At 43.1% G+C, this 21,245-nt stretch overlaps 1 protein-coding gene and 1 long non-coding RNA gene across 3 annotated transcripts in view; both read left to right on the plus strand.

The window, feature by feature from the left end:
• Window positions 1–12,043, plus strand: part of LOC116840631 (myosin-I heavy chain) — a 41,832-nt gene extending 29,789 nt beyond the window's left edge. Inside the window, exons 4-16 of one of the 2 annotated variants that reach the window (XM_032807562.1) lie at window positions 344–596; window positions 2,453–2,787; window positions 2,910–3,392; window positions 4,084–4,990; window positions 5,076–5,328; window positions 5,489–5,524; window positions 6,380–7,433; window positions 7,704–8,293; window positions 8,397–8,586; window positions 8,732–10,175; window positions 10,406–10,680; window positions 10,969–11,421; window positions 11,563–12,043. In XM_032807562.1, coding sequence (XP_032663453.1) covers window positions 344–596; window positions 2,453–2,787; window positions 2,910–3,392; window positions 4,084–4,990; window positions 5,076–5,328; window positions 5,489–5,524; window positions 6,380–7,433; window positions 7,704–8,293; window positions 8,397–8,586; window positions 8,732–10,175; window positions 10,406–10,680; window positions 10,969–11,421; window positions 11,563–11,799 — 6,510 coding nt within the window. In that variant the 3' untranslated portion in view covers window positions 11,800–12,043. The remainder of the gene's footprint in view (window positions 1–343; window positions 597–2,452; window positions 2,788–2,909; window positions 3,393–4,083; window positions 4,991–5,075; window positions 5,329–5,488; window positions 5,525–6,379; window positions 7,434–7,703; window positions 8,294–8,396; window positions 8,587–8,731; window positions 10,176–10,405; window positions 10,681–10,968; window positions 11,422–11,562) is intronic. The other variant, XM_032807564.1, reaches the window with a different exon arrangement.
• Window positions 12,044–18,885: 6,842 nt separating this feature from the next.
• Window positions 18,886–21,245, plus strand: part of LOC116840633 — a 19,721-nt gene continuing 17,361 nt past the window's right edge. The window contains exons 1-2 of the long non-coding RNA XR_004377387.1: window positions 18,886–18,984; window positions 19,165–19,220. This is a non-coding gene — a long non-coding RNA (uncharacterized LOC116840633). The remainder of the gene's footprint in view (window positions 18,985–19,164; window positions 19,221–21,245) is intronic.

The raw sequence follows: 21,245 nt of genomic DNA on the forward strand, positions 1-21,245 counted from the left end.
TGGCACATTCTTCGGGGAAGAGGTGCCTTTTGGAACGCGTTTCACCGTGGACGCGTCCACCGAGTATCTCTCTGTATATTTCTTTTTTCTGTTCTCTCACTCTTCTCTTTCTGCGGCGAATAGATCGCGTTCGCCTCTCGTTTTTCGCGCACAGCAAGAATGCCGTTGTCCGATTCGAGCCTGACGGGGGCTTTTAAGAACGAGTCCATTATCACGGTGGCGGGCGGCACCACCATCTCGTTAACGGCCGGAACCCGTTTCGCGAAGAGAGAAAGAGAGAGGGAGAGGGTAGGGGGGAAAGAGAAAAAAAGAAAGGAATTCTCATTCTTTCGTCTTCTTCCAGGAGTACGTGAATCGATACCACGGACAGAAGATGGGCGCCCTGGAGCCTCACGTGTTCGCGTTGGCGGAGGCGGCGTACTGGTCCCTGCAGGACACAGAGAGCAATCAGTCCTGCGTGATATCGGGCGAGAGCGGAGCCGGCAAGACGGAGACCACCAAGTTCATTCTGCAATACCTTTGCTCGGTGACCAGCAACGTCGACACATGGGTGGAGCAGCAGATCCTCGAGGCCAACACCATCCTCGAGGCGTTCGGTAATTGAGTTTATCAACCGCCCGCTGATAAGAGCCACTGATAACCCGATCATCGCGTTTGTTCGCGCCGCTTTGCCGAAATCTCGTCTCGTTCAGTGAGATTAGTCGTTATCGCGCGGACCTCCGGTGTGAAGAGCGCAATGCTGCTTTGTGTCGAGCAGCCTAACAATGAGAGTCGCGAATGGACGCTAATTAGATGACGTGAGGACGCGCGCGTCGTGGGCGAAGAGATACGAAGAGCGCGCGATTCACTCACAGAGTTTCATATTTTTCTCGCGGGAAATTTACATTATTAGAGAAATTTTGCCAACTTATCTAATTCTTGTCGACTTCATCACAAAACTATTTGAAAAGTGTTCTTTATCGTGTGCAATTTCGAAGTTCATTGCGCGAACATTCGGCACCGGAGAAATCAAAAATTATCGCGCACTAAGAAAGAAAAAAATAATTGATCTAGCTAAATTTATAGTTATTTTTGCCCTTTTATCGTACTTCTAGGTTGTTGTAACACGAAAATAGTAATAACATGCATACAATATTATTATCACTAACATAGTAGAATTTATTAAAACAATAGTCTTCTCGACCATAATTATTTCTCTATGTGATTACAAATATCAAATTTTTTTTTCTCAGTGCGAGGATTTTTTGTTACACAGAATTAGCTGTATTTCTTGGTCGACGAATTGTAGACACGAAGGAGGAGCAGTCGGGAGACACTCGGAATATCTCGTACACTGAGAGAAAAAAATAGTTGGAATAACTATAATCTCACTATATTTTATAGTTCGTTTTGGCCTCAAACATATATTTATAGTTCATCTAAACATGAAGATATAGTAGAATAAACACAGATTTATAGTCACCATCTTATTACTCTATATAAATTGGTAAAGCACTTTTTGGGAATATAGTTACATGTACCTATATTTGCCAAATATTCCAATTGTATTGACTATATAAAATAGTTAATTTCTCTTACCATTCAATATTTGCTACCTTACTATATTTTTTATTTCAAATAATTATAATTCTTGGTAAAAATTTTACACGGGTCAGTTATACTATGCTAATATTGTAAATATTATGGTAAAATTTACTATAAAAATTATATTCCTAACTATAATCTTTTTACTATGCCATTATAGTTCCAAATATCATATATTTTTCTCTCAGTGTAGCGAATAATAGGATTTGATTTCATTCCGTCGCGGTAATCGGTAATAGAGAAGAGAATCAACACAGTATCGAATTAGAAAGAGGAGCGCGGTCGTCGCAACGGTAATAAAAAATAGATTTCAACCAACATCGCGGAAGGTGCGGATTCATCAGCGGATTTAAAGCTTGACGCAACAACTCAGGTGTTAAATGCGCCGACGAGGGGACGGCGATGAAATGGGTCACGAGGGAACGAGGTTATATATGAATAAAACACCTCCGCCGACGTCGTTCATTCATCTACATAAAATAACCACACGTGACCTTTCCGTCGCAGTGTTATTTTGGACGCGACACTCGGTCTTAGCAGCTTGTCTCCGACCGTCCATCTCGTATACCTTAAACTCGAACGAATCGAGTGAAATCCGACCTCCCGGTGTCTCGTGTTTCTAGCAAACTGATATTTCTTTTCTTGGACGTGTCGTGAAGGCATTAGAAGGATACGTCACGGCTGAAAACGTTACAACCAGACTTCTGTCAGCACGACATTGTTCTTGACGAGAGCACTTTTAGTCGCTATCGGAAGAAGATTTTCCGGACGCGGCGCGCGAACTTCTTCCTCGCGATTCGAGCCGCGATTGGCAGGTGGTGGTGGCGGTAGTGTTGATTAACGATAGAAACTCGATTTGCGAAAACAGGCAACGCGAAGACCGTGAGGAACGACAACAGCTCGCGATTCGGCAAGTTCATGCAGGTATGCTTCGACAGCAAATGGATGATCAAGGGATGCATCATCCAGGACTACCTGCTGGAGCAGAGTCGCATCACCTTTCAGAGCCCCGGTGAGCGCAATTACCACGTGTTCTATCAGCTGGTCGAGGCGGGCACGAGGGACAAGGAATTCGCCGAGCAATATAAGCTGCAACCGGCCAGCCACTACAAATATCTCAATCAGTCCGGCTGCGTGAAGATCGATGGAATTTCTGATTCTAAGAAACTCGACGCTCTCAGGCTCGCCTTTAATGTGCTCCAAGTAAGGATCGATATCGGTGGTTCTTGAGAAGAGAAATTTACGGCATTCTATACTCATTTCTGTCGCGTTATTACGGAGTAATTATATATAGCGTGTGTATGTGCTTGTGTGTGTACGTGTAGGTCGCACCGGAGATGTGCGAGGGTATCTTCCGGGTTCTGTCGGCCATCCTGTGGCTAGGGAACCTGAGCTTTGAGGACGTCGACGGGGAGAGATGCGAGTTGTCAATGGAAGACAACAATATAGTTGACACGGTGGCGCCATTGTTGGGCATGCAGGTGGAGGATCTTACTAAGGTGGTGTTGATACGACAGATAAACGTGCGCGGCAACATCACGGAGATTCCGTTGAAAGTGCAAGAAGCCAGAGAAAACAGGCACGCGATGGCGAAGGCACTTTACTCCCGTTCCTTTGCCTGGCTCATCAATCACATCAACAATTGCACGAATCCGGGCCAAGACAGCTCCCGATTTCTCGGGGTGCTCGACATCTTCGGTTTTGAGAACTTCACGTTGAATAGCTTCGAGCAACTCTGCATCAATTACACGAACGAGAAGCTGCACAAATTCTTCAATCACTATGTCTTCGCATTGGAGCAGGAACTCGTAAGTTATACTTTCGAAATTTCTTGGAATAAAATCTCATTTAGAACGAATCAAAATGCACATGAATTTAATTAAAACTTAGAGTACATTCTTAATCTACAATTTAGAATAGAAAACTCACTACAAGTAAAAAATTCGCTACACAGAAAAATATCATTCTACTAGTAAAAAAATCAGTCACTTAGTTTATTTTCTTTTAAATTATGGTTCTCTTAAACAAAGAATATCTTCTGGATAATAGTCTCAAAATACTTATCATAAATTTTAGTAAAACTCATTATTGTATATTCAAAGGACAAATTTATTCTCTATGCAAGACTATTATAAAACTCAAAGAAAAAGATAAGTCAACTCTATGTAGACAGATCGAAATTTTGTTTTAATTTCATATTTTTAATTGAAATATTAAGCTTATTAAACTTAATTCAAAATATATTTTGAACAAATTTTATATTTTATGATGGATCTACTTATGGTAGATTTACGGACATATAAACTTATAAAATGTTTGAAATGTTTTTTTGAATGTAGTATTTTCCTGTGTGTAGAATTCGAGCAACGCGACAGTCACTTTACTTTCCGAGCGGAATTTCACTCAAAGAAATTTCGGGAGCACGTTCCGTTTGATCGAACAAGCGACCGACGTTATCGATAACGGGAGAGACACGCCAGACGATAAATTTGTTTACAGTATCGCCAAGAGGAGATCCAATATTCTCACATCACATTCACGGACAACACCATGTGCCTAGAGTTAATCGAGAAGCCTCCGCGGTGTGTTCTTAAATTACTGACCGAGCAGTGCCATATGCCGAAGGGCTCCGATCTGGCTTACCTGACAAACCTGCACGCGGAATTCGAGAACCACCCGTGCTACGTGAAGGGAGACGATCGGCGGAAGTGGGAGAAAGAGTTCGGGGTCAAGCATTATGCCGGCTGCGTAACGTATACCGTCGAAGGTTTCGTCGACAAGAACAGAGACGTGCAGCAAGACGTCTTCTTCGACTTCATGTCCAGGAGCACCAACGAATTCGTGCAGGAGATCACCGTTTATCAGGATCTACTGGGATGTACTGTTGGGCGCGCGACCGGCGGCGCTACCGCGACCACAATGTCTCGTGGCACTTCCAAAGGCAAACCGACTTTGTGTGACTCGTTTCGACACCAATTGCAGGCTCTGGTAGACGTGCTGCAGGCGACAACGCCATGGTATGCGCGTTGCATTAAGCCAAACATGGAGAAGATGGCCAACCACTACGACGAAAAGCTGGTTTTGGATCAGCTCAAGTACCTCGGCATGTTGGATATCATTCGCATACGTAAGGAAGGCTTTCCAATACACATGTCGTTCCACGATTTCGTCGCGCGATACCGTTGCTTGGACAAGGATCGATTTTCGCTCACCTGCAACGAGAAAGAGGCGGTCAAACGCTTGATCAGCAGCCAAGGTATACCGGAGACTGAGTGGCAGATTGGCCGAACTAAAGTGTTTCTGAGGAGCTACGTGCACGAGCCTCTCGAGGACTCCAGGAATAAAATGGTGACGAGCAATGCGATTGTAATACAAAAGATCTGGAGAGGATATGTGAAACGACGAGGTACATTTTATATCTTTTTTTCCATGAATTTGCTTTATGCTTTTTGGATTGCACATCTCTCACTGTGTTATCGTATTCTCGACAGAGTACAAGCGTATTAGAGAGGCGGCATTAAAGGTGCAGCACGCTTATCGAGGCTGGAAATTGCGAATAATGTTCATCAGAAAGCGTAGAGCCGCCATCGTGATTCAGAGTCACCTACGGGGTGTATTCGCGAGGGAGGTGGCCGCGGCCCTGCGTGAAATGAGGCGAGTCGACGAGGAAATGAGAAAGAGGGAGCGGCTGGAGGAAGAACGAAGACTGATGGAGGACAAGAAGGCTCTGGAGGAGAGTCAGAGGTAAGGGAGGCCTAATCGGTCGGCCGATTTGATTTTCTTTAAGCGCTTCCACTTAGCCGACCCCGTTCTACGGCGTTCGTGTAAGATAACCGGGCGGAACGATTAATTATGCGTGCGATCAATTGTGCGTTAATGTGATTTCCGTTTGTGTCCCTTGTAGCGCGCAGTACAATGGTATTGTCGGGATGGAATCCGGGTAAGTTTGACGGAAGCTCGTGTGACGGGCTGCACGAGGCATGCATTCGTTGCATGTTAAGTATCATCGCGTGTGTAGTACGCTTACGAGCGTTATCGCTTCCTAGTCTGGCACACACAGCCATGGATATATGTGTACATGTAAGAGTTGCCCGAGACCTATACCTTTATCTCTATGGATCTCATTAAATTCCTTTGACATTTTGTGAAAAAAAATCTTGAAAACTCTAAATTACTTGTAGAAAGACAGGTGGAACGTGACTCACTAGGTCCGGGTGTTAACTTGCATATACATATATTAGAATCACAGCGTTAAACATAACTTATAACTATGACAGCGCACAGAAAAATATATACTATGTATAAGTAAATGTTACTTGTTTTAAGTTTTGTATAAGTTTATATATCTGCAAGTATTATCACAAGTGTTTATCATAAACATCAAATTAACTTAAAATACATTCTAAATCCTAATGCATTTCAATCAAAAATATCAAATTATAACAAAAATTCAGCTTATTCATTATATAGAACTGACTTTTTCCTCAATAAAGCTTTATAATATTCTTGCAAAAAGAATAAATTCTTCTCTTGAAAAAATACATGATAAGTTTTTCTAAAATTTGTAATAAGTATATTGTGAGACTATTATCAAGGAAATATTCTTTGTTAAAAACGACTATCACTTAAAAAGAAAGTAAAAAGCAAAGCGAGTCATTGCTTTTCTTAGCGGTAGAATGATGCATAAATCGCAACAGCGCGTTAGACGAAACTCACTTTAATCATTGCACCTGCACTCGGAAAAAGAACGAAAATTTGAACGGAGGTTTGCAATAATTTTCTCTCAAAATTACAGGAAGGCGCAGGAAGAGATCGCCGCATTGTCGCAGATGGCCGAGCAGATGAATTCGAAGATGGCTGCCACAGATTTGCAATCGGTGGATCTTGACAATTTGTTCTCCTTCTTGTCGGACGTGCAATCGACTAAGAGCAATCAGATTATCGATGAGATTGGCGAGCGGATGGACGAGCTAGTGGAGGATTTGGATGTGGAACTGGAGACTGTGATTCAACAAGAGATAGAATTAAACTCAAAGGCAGAGTCGAAGGTGACGTCTCCCAACGGACAGGAACCATCTCCGCAGCTGCAACAACAGCGACTACCTTGTACGAACAGCCTGAGCAGCAGCAAGCTCGGTCAACCTAGCTTGCCAGAACCGACCGAGCCTCCGCCACCACCGCCACCCCCGGCACCGCCGTTGATGAACGGCGGTGACTCGTCAAGCGATAACGGCGAGCCGATCTACGAGTCAGTGTTGCCGCGCGACGAGAACGACCCTGGCAGTCCGGTCGCCCGCAACGGCAGCGCGGGACAATTAGTGAATGGCGAGTCCTGCAGCTCGCCACCACCCGTGCCGGGTGGCAAAATGAACAAGGAGCAACTTGCCGGCAGTCCTCCATCCAGGCCGGAGTCCCGAAGTTCCAACGGTCATCATCATACGCATCATCACCATCATCAGACAGTGCCGCAGGCGCAGCAGAACGGTCACGATCAGCCACAGTCGCAGCAGTCGCAAGCGCAGCAACAGCAACCGGTCGAGCAGCGCGAGCAACGGCGCAAGTGCCGAGTGGAACGCAAGCTTCAGGAGCTGGAGGACAAGAAAGAGCAAGACACCGAAGCGACAAACTATCATGACATTATGGAGTTCGCGCAGAATTACTTCAATAGTCATGAACGCTCGCCGGAAGGCACGATAATGGCCACGCTGACGAGAAAGTCGCGCGGCAAAAGCGTGGAATATATCCCGAAGTATGAGATGGTTACGTACTACAAAGGGTCCAGCATTCCCAACTCCCACATTCATATGTACGATCCGGACAACGTGAATGTCGCGTGTTCCGTTTTCAGGGTAAGCGATACGGATATTGATTTCAGAATATAATTACGTGAGACTTCTGCAAGAATTTCTAGATAGAGGCTAACGTACAAAATAGGAAGGAAAATAGATAAAGGTCAAACGACATGTATTGACCTTTATTTATTTTCTTTCAATTTTATAATTATCCAAGTTAATTATCGAAGTTCCCACGAGCTTATATATATATATATATATATATTTTTTTTTTACAATGGAGCTTTCAGTCTTCATTTACATTTCACGTATTATCTCGCTGTTCAGGATTTGTGCAAGTACATACGCGGCGAGATGAAGTTGGATCAGGAAATCCAGACAATCCAAAGCATCATTGCGTACGGAATCGAGCGGGAGGAGCTGCGCGATGAGATCTTCGTGCAGTGCATACGCCAAGCGACCAACAATCCCAACGCGGAATGGGCGGAACGCGTGTGGTTGCTTTTGTGCTTGGCGATCGTGGCGTTCCAGCCTAGCAAGCTGCTCTACAAATACTTTGTCTCCTTCCTGAAGAAGAATATCGCGCTCGAAGGCAAATTGCGACAGTATGTGCAATGGTGCGTGGACAATTGCAAGAATACGAAGGTTTCCTGCAGGCAACATCCGCCGTCGACGGTGGAGATCGCCGCCATGAGGCGACTTGGTACCATAGTCTGTCGGTTCTTCTTCTTGGATGGTAGAACGAAGGCGATCGACGTCCATCCGACCGACACGGCCGCCGACGCGGTCGCAAAACTCGGCGAGAAATTAGGCCTTCGATCGTTGGAGGGTTGGGCCATCTATCAGAGCAGACCGGACGGAGAGGAGCATGTACGAGCTCACGATTACTTGTACGACGTGATTGCCGCGTGGGAAATGTAAGTTTGTCGTTTTCATATCTCGTACGCGATTTAGAGAATATGTCAGCTTTTTCGTTCCGTGACGAGAGCTTGTCGCACAGTGACTCTTTTTTCGTTACAGGAAGCAGTGCAAATTGAACACAGCGCAGTCGACGTTCTCGACGTTGCGACGCGGTAACAACACTACTCTAGGCAGCGGCGACAATCGTTTCGTGTTCAAACGAAGATTATTCCGCAATCCGCGGGAGATCTCGCAGGATCCTGTGGAAGTTAATATGCTGTACGCGCAGGCGGTTTATAATGTCGTGAAGGTACAAGATGCTTTACTAAAATAATATAAAAATATATTAATCTTATATAATATATAGATCTCTCTTTTACATATGAATATACTAGTCTCTCTGTTTCATTTGAAAACTTTGACTTTCGATCTCATTGTTGTGTCTTGTTTTTCAGTGCGACGACTTCCCAGTGTCCGAAAAAGTGGCACTACAATTAGCCGGTCTGCAGGCGCAGGTGTCTCTGGGTGATCCCAAGGACAACGACAGACTTGATTATTACAGCGAAGTGGACAGTTTCCTGCCTTACAGAATCAGTCGGGCTCGCGGCGATGATGTCTGGGTGCCGATCATAGCTCAAGCACATCGACAATACGGCGCCGGACGTAAAGAGTTGGCGGCCAAAGTTCTGTATCTATCCTGCGTGATGCAGTATCCTCTCTACGGTACAACCATGTTCAACGTTACCTATCGTGGATACTGGTCTTACGGTAACCAACTGATTCTGGGTATCAATTGCGACGGTCTCATGCTGATCAAGCCGGACGACAAGTTCGTCTTATCCGAGTACCGTTACCAGGACGTCGAGAGCATCATGCTGGACCCGAGTGACTCATTCATCACGCTCTCGCTGTTGCGGCACAATCCCGACAGCTCGCACAAATGCTTCGTCTTCGAGACTCCGCAGAAGAACGAGATAGGCAGTCTGATCGTCAGTTATTGCCCGGCCCTGGCGGGTTGGATCACGGAGAACGAGGTGCCAACGAAGAAGCTCAAAGGCATCACCAACGAAGATCGTATCAGGCTCTACCACAATCTAGTCAACTGTCGGCGAACGTTGGTGGACACGGAGATCTTGAGGAAACCCCAAGATTCCGGCGGCGGTTTCCTACGTAACACGCTCAGGCGACTGTCCAAACACAGGATAGAGAAGCTCAGACAAGAACATGGAAGCGCCGACCACGGGGAGACCTATAAAGGTTTCCCCTACGCTTACTGGGCGTTCAGCAGACAACAGATACCGCAGAGCTTGGCCAAACTGCCTGATCCGGACGAGCAGATGGCACTAAGTATTTTCCAGTTGATCCTAACGTACGCGGGACTCGGCCAAAACGGCGACACGGTGCGTCGAGTCGAGGACGAGCACGTGAATCTCATACAGACTGTGATGGAACGTTGCATACGCAAGGAGAATCTTCTGGGTGAGCTGTATCTTCAACTGATCAAGCAAACTACCGATCATCCGGATCCCAACAGCCGCGTCAATCTCAGACACTGGGCGTTGCTATCGCTTGCGTGTTCCGTCATCCTACCGCCGCAGAAGGCCATACGGAAGTATTTGATGGCTCATCTGAAGCGCTGCGCCAGTGACTACGTCACCGAGGAGGGCAAGTACGCGAGGTTCGCGGAGAAATGCTTATACAAGACGCAAGGCACGAGGCGGCGGCAGTGGCCGCCGAGTCGCGAGGAGATCATGTGCACCATCAATCGTCGACCGATTTATGCGAGATTCCACTTCATGGATGGCCAATATCATGCCGTCGAGTTTCATCCGTCCGCGACGGCCAGAGACGTTATGGAGATCATAAAGACCAAGATAGGACTTGAAGAGACTGCTATGGGTGCGTTGATTGTAATTTCCTACTGTGCACACTATTTATTTATAATATATATACTTATAATATAATTTATAATATAATAGTATTATAATATATTTATAATACTTATAATCTACACCATAAATTTTGCATAAATTATAAATTTTATTCTAAACTTGATTATATGAATTTAAATGGAATTTTTTTCAAAATTTGCTCAATTGTGTGAATTTATCGGTTGCTTCTGACGTTAGGTTATGCAATCTACGAAGTGCTTGGGCCGACTGAGCGTTCATTAATTCCCGAGGAAAAGATAGCCGATGTCATGTCCAAGTGGGAACGTTTCAGAACGTCGCAGCAGAATCAGCAGACGCAACGAAAGCATGCTCATCATTTCTTCCTATTTAAGAAACATTTGTTCTTGGACCAATACATGAATCTAGACGATCCCGTGGAGAAAGAGCTGCTGTATCATCAAGTGCTGCATGACTTGCGAGCCGATCGATTTCCCATCACCGAGAAAGAAGCTGTGAGTCTCCTCAAAGCAATCGCACTTTTATCGTAATTTTCGCTTCGTTATAGTAAATCGATATCAGCGATTTTCGAGGCAATTTTCGAGGTCTATGCCTATTTTCTTCTCCTTCCGCTTCCTCGTCGACTCGCTTTGTGACTAAGTATCAATTCGTTATGAAGTCGTATCAGTATGAAGTTAATTCGTCAAGTTCTAATCTTTAATTTACGACTTCCAGTATTTAGTCTGACACACAGGTATTACATTACATATTACGTTATCTGACGTTGATGCAATCGCTTATAGATGATGCTGACAGCTCTGCAAGCGCAGTTGGAAATGGGTGACTGTCTCGAGCAAGCCATAACGGAGCAAGATTACCGAACGATATCGAGTCACTGCCTACCATCAAGACTGGTGCCGAGCCTGTGCGTGGAAGGTGTGCTCCAGCATCATCAATCCCTACGCGGCATGACACCGCCTGAGGCGAAGAAGGCCTTCCTGAATCTTATTCAGTCGTGGCCGCTGCACCGCGCGACGATCTTCGACGTGATGCAGTCGTTCACTTCGAACTGGCCTCGTGTGCTATGGCTAGCCGTCGATCAGCTGGGTCTTCATCTCCTCGAACATCGCTCCAGAAACGCACTATGCACCTACGAATATAGCAGTATTCTAAGTTACACCCCCGCCGTTAATTGCTTGATGATTATCACTGGTACGGACAAGAAGCAGAGCAAGGTCATCCTCACGACGTCGCAGGTAAAACTGTTAATCGAAAACTGATATTTTCTTCTCGTGTATTATATCTTATTTTCTTATTACTTTTTATTTCGTTTCAAACGTCCGACTGGCGAGTGTCATCGAGACTGTTAGCTTATTCCGATCTCGTTTGTTTACCAGGCACATCAAATTGCGAATCTAATTCGCGAATACATGGAGGTGCTGCAGTCGCCGCCGGAGATACCGCGACGGGATTCGACGATGGCTCAACAGCTGGCTCAGCAGCAACAGCAACAGCAGCATCCGCAGCCGCCCGCCGCGACTGTCCTACCGACATCCGCCAGCGGACGCAAGTCCCGACCAGCTTCAGCGATGCTTCACAGAGGTGCTCCGGTAATACAATCGCAGGCTAGTTAGAATGCCGGTTAGAGGCGACTCGCGTTCAAAGAGACGACGACGACGATTTCCCTTCAACCTGGTACCTAAAGGTTCGAGTTCTCGTCGGGCGCGCACGTTTCATTGCCAAGTGCCATAAATCCCAGATACGCACAGCGCCACGCATGCGGTACTGTCTATTTTATCAAAAAAGAAAAAAAAGAAAAGAAATACGCGCGCGACTATATATGATATACATATATATATATATATATATATATATATATATATATATATATATATATATATATATATATATATATATATATATATATATATATATATATATATATATATATATATATATATATATATATATATATATATATATATTACTGTACACTAATTTTAATCTCCAACTCCGTCTTTATCCGTGCGACTCAAGTGCTCCCCTCTACATATAATTCTTTTAGCGATACGTACTTTGAGATTCGAGTGCGTGATAAAATGAGGTTTTAGTATCAGGTTGTGGTGAAAAAAAAGAAAAACGAAACGTCTGGCTCGTGTTTACGCGTGGTGCGTTTCTCACGCTAAACGCGGCTGCCTCCTGTTGTCAGCCTGACGGTTTCTAACGAAAAACGTGTTGATCCTCCGTAACGAGAGTGTCGTACGGAGGATGTCGGCTGCGTTCAGCGACTTAAACGCGCCGTTAGATAGGAGTATGAAGAATAACGGGACGAAAAGTCTTGAGTCAATGACGCTTTTTTCGGTCGGGCCTATCGACGAGACGATCGTCGTTTAAGGAATGGCACTAGCCCTAGGAATACATCTTTCTTCCACTATTTATTCAAGTTAGCTTAGATCTCGAAGTCGAGTCGAGTCAAAGACTAGATTAATCTCCGCGAATTAGCCGAGTTAGCGAGCAGCGAGTTGAGTGATAAATAACTGCCATTAGAAGTTATATTAAACCGCGACGGGGGGGAAAAAGAAAAGAATGCGCAAGAAGTTGCCGAGAACTTTTTCTATTTCTATTGTGACCGTTATCATTGTTGCTTTTTTTACGAGCGACCGCCATCGTTTTTGATAACCATTTTTGCAGCACGGGAAAGCAAAACGCGAGAACTATGTACACGACGATACTTAACGATTGAATGATCGATCATCCCGACTCTGCCATCGAAGTCGCGTTATCCCACCGGCATATCAGTTGTTACCAATATCAACGAACATATTGACGCGAGAAGAAGAGTTGCGCAATTTCCCGATTACGAGACCAAAAACTTGATCGTCTCTCCAACGTGAACATGCAATCGAACGTTGCCTGCCAATTTGCAACGTTGCTTATTTTATATAGGAGAGTTGCCGAAATCGTACCGGTCTCATATCCCATTGATCGATCGTACCTGATTTTTTAAATGTTTATAACACATAAAAAAGACAATTTGAAAATTTTTTGTTAATACTTCTTATTGCTCATTTATTTTTCACTTTTTTACCGTTAGATTTTTTACTGTTCATATTCAATAATAATGAAAAGATCGGTGAGGTACGATTTCGGTAATTCTTTCCGTCATCTTTGTGGATATAGTGCGGTGGCCAACAGATTTTATAACATTCACTGATATTATAAATTCATAATTTGTATATGATGTGTGTGTAAGTGTGTGCGCGCATTTGTATGCATGCGTGCGTGCGTGGAAGAATCTTAACAGATCATTTGCGGTAAGGACCGCAAAATGACGCAAGATATTACTTCACGTATCGAGGAGAGGAGCGGGAGTAACTTACGTACAGTGAGAAGACAAGTTCTGCTGAGACGCTTGTGTCTCGAAAAAAAGAGGAGAAAAATTAAGAACTAGAAATTTCGTAAACCTTTGGCCACCACGATATCTCCTGAGATCCGAAATTGCGCAAGGCAACCAACGGAAGAACGGAAAAAAGAAAGAGAGAAAATCGTTTTACTTACTGACATCGATTCGTTGATGATACAACATGTATTTAATAACGATGTGTGTACCTTTTGCAAAGGTTGTACTGCATGTCCGTCGTTAAGCGACTTCTGAGCGAAGCGGCTTGCATTTGAATACCTGCGAAATCGAAATCCGTACTCGGGAGACTGTTTGCTTCGCTAGCGATAATCACGTAAAATGTAGCTTAAGATTACAGGGAGCATGCGTGTACAACGCACGGGTTTCTCGTGCGAATCACGAGTTACTCGTATATATGAAGAATGGAAGAAATATTCGCGCACGTCGTTCTCCTGAGATAATCTCGTGCGATGAAGGTACAATGTTGCAGCCGAAGGACGCAGTAATTTTGCCTTCATTTGTTCGACACACGTTCGAACAATGCGCTTTGTAAGTCGATTGGCTTATCTGTTAGCTTTTATTGGTAATTTTATCGGCTTTGTGGCAACGTGTGTGCGACGCAAAAAGATATCCCATAGGAGACGGTGTTGCGAATATTTCTTCCATTCCCTGCACTATAAGACAACCGTAAAAAACGAGTCGACTGAACCGTTCTTCGTTATCCAGACAATCCTCCCGATATCGTCGCTTTCTTCGTATAAAGTTAATCGCTAAATTAGAGAAAGGCAGAAATATAAGCAAAGAGAACGATAAGGAAGGAAGAGTGGAATGAGGAAGATGAGGGAGAGAGCGCGATAAACGCGCTGCAGACGCGTATGTTCGTCAGAAACATACGCGAGATTAACATCCAACGGCACTTCAGCTTTCGAAACCGAAAGAAAAAGCGGCGAAAATCCGCCCGGCAGACACCGCTCGTGCGCGCGTGTGTATGTGTGTTTGTGTAAATATGGCGAAACATTTCGCGTTGAAGGCTAATGGATAAGTTCCGCACAAGTATCCCCCCCCCCTCCCCCCAGTGTTCAATGGTTTCTCCACGAAACGCAATTGCCGCGTTGTAACAATCCACGAAAAATCGGCAACCAGATCCTTCCGATCTTTTGCCCGAGATTTTCGCCACGATGAAACTCCCGCGAAGGGATTCACGCGTTGCCCTTACACTCACACGTGTAACATAGCTCTCGATGGTGAGAATTCATCGAGCTGGAGAAAACGATGCTGCCGATTTGTTATCGATTTACATTAATTGATTCCGATTTGTACACAGACTGGCGCGATGGACTTTGCCACGTAGTACTGCTAGTATTTTCTAAACGTATATATACATATATATTTTTTTTTAGATATCAACGTGAAGTTGTCACAGCGACAGATTACCGCTTTGGCATATCGTTTCCGCGCTTCTTCGAACGATCGATGAATAATAAATCGATAATACGTACGATTAGAAAATGATCTAGTCGCGTGACACGTTAAAGCAGTCGTGCCAGTTTGTGTACGTATTTATATTAAAAAAAAAAAATAGTATAAAGATTCTCCTTCGCGTAAACGAGGACCATCTCCGCGGAGCTCGGTTTTACGTGAAACTGAAAATTTTCACGAAGGACAACTCACTCGTTAAAATTGAAGCGAGGCTATGTGTATGTTCTTGGCTTTTTCGGCGAGTCGCGATTAACGGGATTAATTCGCGTCGTTTTAATATTAATCTCTATTGATTTACCATTGAATTCTGTAAGAACGGAATATCAGGAATCGTCGAGGTAGAGAAACGCGGTGTTTCGTCGCGACGCGAATGCTGCGAGGTTGTGAAAGAACGGGAGAGAATTCCGCTAGTTCTCGTTTCTACTTGAAAGTTTTTGGCGGAACCTCGACGTGTGCAGAGAGATAGACTGTGATCCGCTTTGGGAGAGTCTTTAGTCTTCGAGAGCCGTTTAACTGAGTGAGACTACTACGTTTCGTGTTATCGTACGGTATGTGTGACAATGCGACGTCATGAATAATGAGTAACGAAACGAGTATTAGTCCTAATCTTTCTCGGGATAATTGTACACGGAAGAAATGACGGATGTATCTTATCGAGAAATGTCGTTTTCGTTTGCAGCGATAATTTTTATCTTTAGTGCTGGATTAGCTCGGAGGATACGACCAGGACTATCTGAATACATGTTTTACTCATTATCGACGACGCGTGTGTGCGTGTGCGTGCGCCCGCAGAGATACCAAAAGATATCAGAGGGAATCTTGAGGAATTAAGAGACCTCTCTCGCGACTTAATTCGTCAGGCGTCCCGATAAGGAGCGGAAGGTGCTCGAGGAAAAAATACAATTCTGAACGAATGTCTTCGTTATCCCGAAGTCTCTCGTAATTCTTCGAATTCTAGGGATCTCTTTGGAATTGAACTTTCCAGTGGAGTTTCAAGAGACACCCTCGTCCGTTTCAGGCACCTTTCGCACCTCCAGGAACCTTATTCTCGAAAAATATCGCATACGATATTTCTGTGAAAAGCTATAATTTATGTTACGCATATTTTGTAGCTTTTCATAGAAATATCGTATGCGATATTTTTCGAGAATAAGGCCTCTGCTCGCGTTCGGGCGTGTATATGTGCGTGCGAGAGGAAATCAGAGCGAACGGGAGAGAGAGAGAGAGAGAGAGAGAGAGTGAACGTAACGATTGTGATTAATTATAAGAACGATACGCGCGTGCATGCATGTTACTTAAGTTAAGTGACGGCGCGCTCCGTGCCGTACATTGTAGCTTCTAAGCGAAATAAGTTATTGGTTGACGATGTTATTGCAAAAAAAAAATATATATATATATATGAACAAAAGTGACGTTGTATATATATGAATATATACATATAATACTATATATAGACATAGGTAACGAGCGTTTCAGAAAACGGCCGTGCATACAAGTGGGTGCGGTGAAGCAGCGCGTAACGCCACTGCTGCGGGTGCAAGGGAGATTCGCGCCTACGTATTATATAGGAGAAAATATACATACGTATTATATAGGGGAAAATATACATACGTATTATATATATATATATATATGAATAAAAAAATATATATACATATACACGCCACGTGTCATTATGTGTTCCAAACAGTGCGGAAGGATACAACAAAGGAGCAGAGCGAGGCTTTGATGTGAGCTCTAATTTTGCGCCTCCTTTGGGACAATCGGCGATGCGAGGGACCAAACGACCGTGCGCAATTGTCTGCACCTTTTTTCCTGATCTTTTTTGTCTCTTTTTATTTGTGATTCTTTAGACAATAATCAGACAAGTAACAGTGTTCGCTTCCTTTGGCGATTGCCCGTGTAATTGCCTGCGCGACACGAGCCAGCTCTGAACTCGGTCGCGCCAGTATTTCCCGTCGCTTTACTACACAACATATATGTATATAACTGTACAGTTATATGCATATATATATATATATACAACCCTATGCACCGCTCTCGCCTCTAATTCTACTGCAACTTCGTGGCCACGGCACCGAGGGAGCCAAATCGAGACAGCAAAAACAGAGGCAATCATTCGTGCACGTTTTCTTCTTCTTCATCTTTCGCGTTAAATTAATATACAGCAATAGTAGTAGTAATAATAATAATAATAATGACAACAGTAATCATAGCGATGATAAAAATAATAACAATAATATTCGTGATGTTGCTAATAATTACAACAGTCGGCGGATAATAAAACTGCGATGCGTGATACGCGACGATGATCGGTATTATGGCGGTAAGTAATTGTCTGTTACTCGAGTCAGGTATATAGACGCGGATAGTTGCGTTTCGTTCGTTCGTTTCTTTTTCCTTTATCTCAAGCGTCATCTTCCTTGTCATTACATCTCCGACTTACCCGTTGTCAAACGGCATCTTTTCGCGCAACTCTTGTCCAACTCTTATTCTTTAATTTATCACACTTTCAAACGTACGTGATTTATTCGTTTCTATTGCATCAGCTAATCACGCCAGAATAGAAGAGACGCTTTTTCTTTCTCTTTCTCTTTCACGTGGAGCGCGATCGCGCCGATCGCGGCTGTCGATTGTATTTTAATGCGTATTTCTTTATAATTAATATATCATATAATATGTGTGCTCTTTTCCTTTTGCATAAGTCGATCCAGTTCCAATTGAATGCATCATACGCAATCTGCATCAAATTATACATTAGACAATTTTTTCTGGAAATATATGATATATTAATTATGATTATTTATGTTTATCCTAATATCATACCAACATTGCGGCCACGGGATTCGGTCAACTGTCGCATTGTCATTTTAGTATCTCGCTCAAAGAAGTGTGTCTCTTGTGAGTGTGTGTGTATGCGTTATGTGTAATTCATGTGCATGCATCGAGGACACATTTGACGTTCGCTAACGCCTCGTTTCTTTTCGTTTTGGCACTTGCAGTTAAATCGCTGAGATCCATGGGGGACGCGTAGAGAGAAGAACGGCGTGCGCTAAAACAGCCGTAACTTCAAAAGTTATGCGGAAAATCGCACGAAAATCGGTTAAGTGTACTCAAGTAAATCGAAAGGGCTGCGACTGTAACAAAATAAAAGTATAAAAACCTCGAAAAGGAATAAAAATCGCCCATGTACCCGACTCATGTACAGGCCGCGCGGTAAGATCGCATGGTATGTAGAAAGGAAACAGGATTACTTGCAAAAAAACTTACGTGAAAGTGTCATGACGTCGGAACCGGATTTCCAGAACGAAGATACGTACGTAAAAAGAGTCTCTAGGATCCATAAATTTATTTCTGAAGGTTAATATAATTGGTGGACGTTAGGAGAGTGTACAGAAGTATTAATTTGTGACAGGTTAACTCTGCATCTCTGTACACTCTCCTAACATCCAACCATGATATTGGCTGCGTTCAGCAGAGAAAGCTGCTTTGCAACTGTTGTAAAATTCGTGAATTTGATTGGTACATGCCCTTGGATTTAACCAAAATTAAGAGCATACTCCAATTAGATTCACGAATTTTACAACCGTTGCAAAGCAGCTTTCTCTGCTGAACGCAGCCAATAACTTTCAGAAATGAATTTATGGATCCTACAGGACTCTTGAACGTTGCACCAACATTATCCCCACTCTTTTTATGGATTTTATTCGCTTACTCCGGGAACTCCATACTTGAATTTCTAGGTCACGCGTCAGAGATGCATCGCGACCAATCGATGGTTCGATCGATCGATCAATAGTTTCGATTCAAGCCGCGATCGATAGGTAGCGCGCTCGTTCGACGACTTTCCATTATGGCGTCCCCTCCCGAGTTGTGTAACGGATTCTGAGCGGGAAAACGCGAGTTTTTCGCGAAAAACGCAGGAATCTCATGCACCACGGTGAGTATGTGTGAGTGTGAGTGTGTCTGGTGTATGTGCGTGACACACACTTAGCCTCGTTAGATCTACGTGAGAAAAACACCGAAAGCGTTAGATCAACGCGTGACTTAGTTCTCACGCGCTTTCCTACCTTAGATTTCCCATTTCTTCCTTCATCTTCCCTGTTTCTCTTTCCCGCAGGAGCGAGAAACGGCCGTTCGCCGCGTTCACGGGACCAGCGATCGTCGATTAACATCGTAAGTAGAATTTTATAGTAAAAATTACTATATATATAGAGCTTTGTAACCGTAGAATAGATTCTGCTGTTTTCTTTCATTTCATATTCTACTTATATATTTTAGGAACTTAAATGTACTATTAAAATGTATGTTTGCTATGTTCCCAATGAAATTTACAATATTCCTTAGAGCGTACTGGCAGTCTATTTCCTGAATTACTAAAAAAAAGACAACAAAATTGTAAACAATTTATACGAAAAAAAAACTACACATTTTTTCCGTGCAAAAGCACCAATGTCCGGACCTAACCTTAGACATCGTGATTTGATTAAATACAAATATTTTAACTGTCAACATAGCATACGTGTAAATATTCAATACACATATATATTTTTTTTCATGTTGAAAATTTGAATATTTGAATATTTAGAAATAAAAAAAATGTCCAAAATTAGGTACGTGTCCGGGCACTTTAATTCCCTTCGTAATCGCGGCTTTGCCTCGAGACTGGGTGGTCGATGATGGGAATCACGCTCCACAAACACGATGTTTCCCCCACGAACTTTCGTCATTCACAGAAACATCCGAGAGACACGCGGATCGCCAGTCCGTGACGCTGCACGAATCGAATACGCAACAAATCATATATTATATATGTATGTGTATATATATATATATATATGTATATATATACAAAGTCCGCCAACAAAAACGTTCTACCCCGCTTACCTGACTCTTATTGCTAAGATTTTTTTGGGGTAGCTATTTTAATTAAGGGAATGAGAAGTGATATAGTCAAATTTGTCACAATCATACAGTCCCCTTGAAAACAATGTTGACGTGTATCGACATTTTTGACAACAATCAATTGGTGATACAGAATAATCGGGGTGGAAAGTATTCGTTGACAGATCCTGTGTATATATATATACACATATAACTATGATATACAGCCGCGTATATCCTCCGGGCGAAGCGATGAATGAAGCCGCGGGGAGGTGCGAGACACCATTATTAGAATTTCCATGAGATTGTGAACATTATTTGGTCGTGAGTCACACCGGAGGAAAGACGCACGGCCGTTCAGCACCAGATAATAACACTTGATAATCTAGCATTGATATTTACTATGATTAACGAGATATAAATACAGTCAAGAAATAAATAATGCTTATTCTCTTCTTTCTCTTTATATAACGTTCGCTAATACATCTCTAACGCGGCGCGGGTGCAGGACGGGTCTGGTTTTGGCAACAGACCGGCGTACAACGAACAGGATTACCTCCCCTAGAAATGCATGAAGGATCGCCGCGTACCCAAAATAATGTGACGTTATTATCTTCAGCAGGAGATCTTCTTATCCATGGCCTCAAGAGAAGTCTCTTCTAAAAAGCCGAGACATTATATTCCCGAAAAAGCCGAAACACTATATTCCCGAAATCAGAGGAATTTCATTTTTTATTTTACAGTACAAATCTTGTTCTGAAAAGAGAATTTCCTCTAATAAGAGGGCATTCTGTTTCAAATAAGTATACACTGCGAAAAAGTACTTGGAAATTTTACTTTATTTCACAGAAATAAACGTTATATCCCACAGACAAATTTTCAAGCACATTTTTTTCTCAGTGCATTCCTCTTGATACGAAAGGAGTAAAGTTATAAGTATCTAGTAGATTTCCGATTAATAGCTCATCTCATTTGTGAAAAGGAATACTATTTCGTTTTCGTTTAAAATGGGGTGGGATTATAAAAAATTGCAACTGAAATCCCTTTTTCGGATGATGGAATATTTCCATTTTGGCTCTGGGAAGAACCTTTTGAGACCATGTATAGACCGAGGATTCCGCTAAGAATAAGATTATTTTCTTCTTTTTTTGGAACAATCAATAACAGATTAATTAGGGCTCGCTGATGAAGCTCTTTCGAGAAGAGACGACCGGTCCTGCACGCGCGTTTCTTCTTTCTCTCGTTTTCTCTCTCTCTCTCTCTCTCTCTCTCTATATATATATATATATATATATATATATATATATATATATATAT

Source organism: Odontomachus brunneus, unplaced genomic scaffold, assembly GCF_010583005.1.
Source record: "Odontomachus brunneus isolate Ranch 3 - 2012 unplaced genomic scaffold, Obru_v1 Obru_scaffold_010, whole genome shotgun sequence".
NCBI lineage: Eukaryota > Metazoa > Arthropoda > Insecta > Hymenoptera > Formicidae > Odontomachus > Odontomachus brunneus.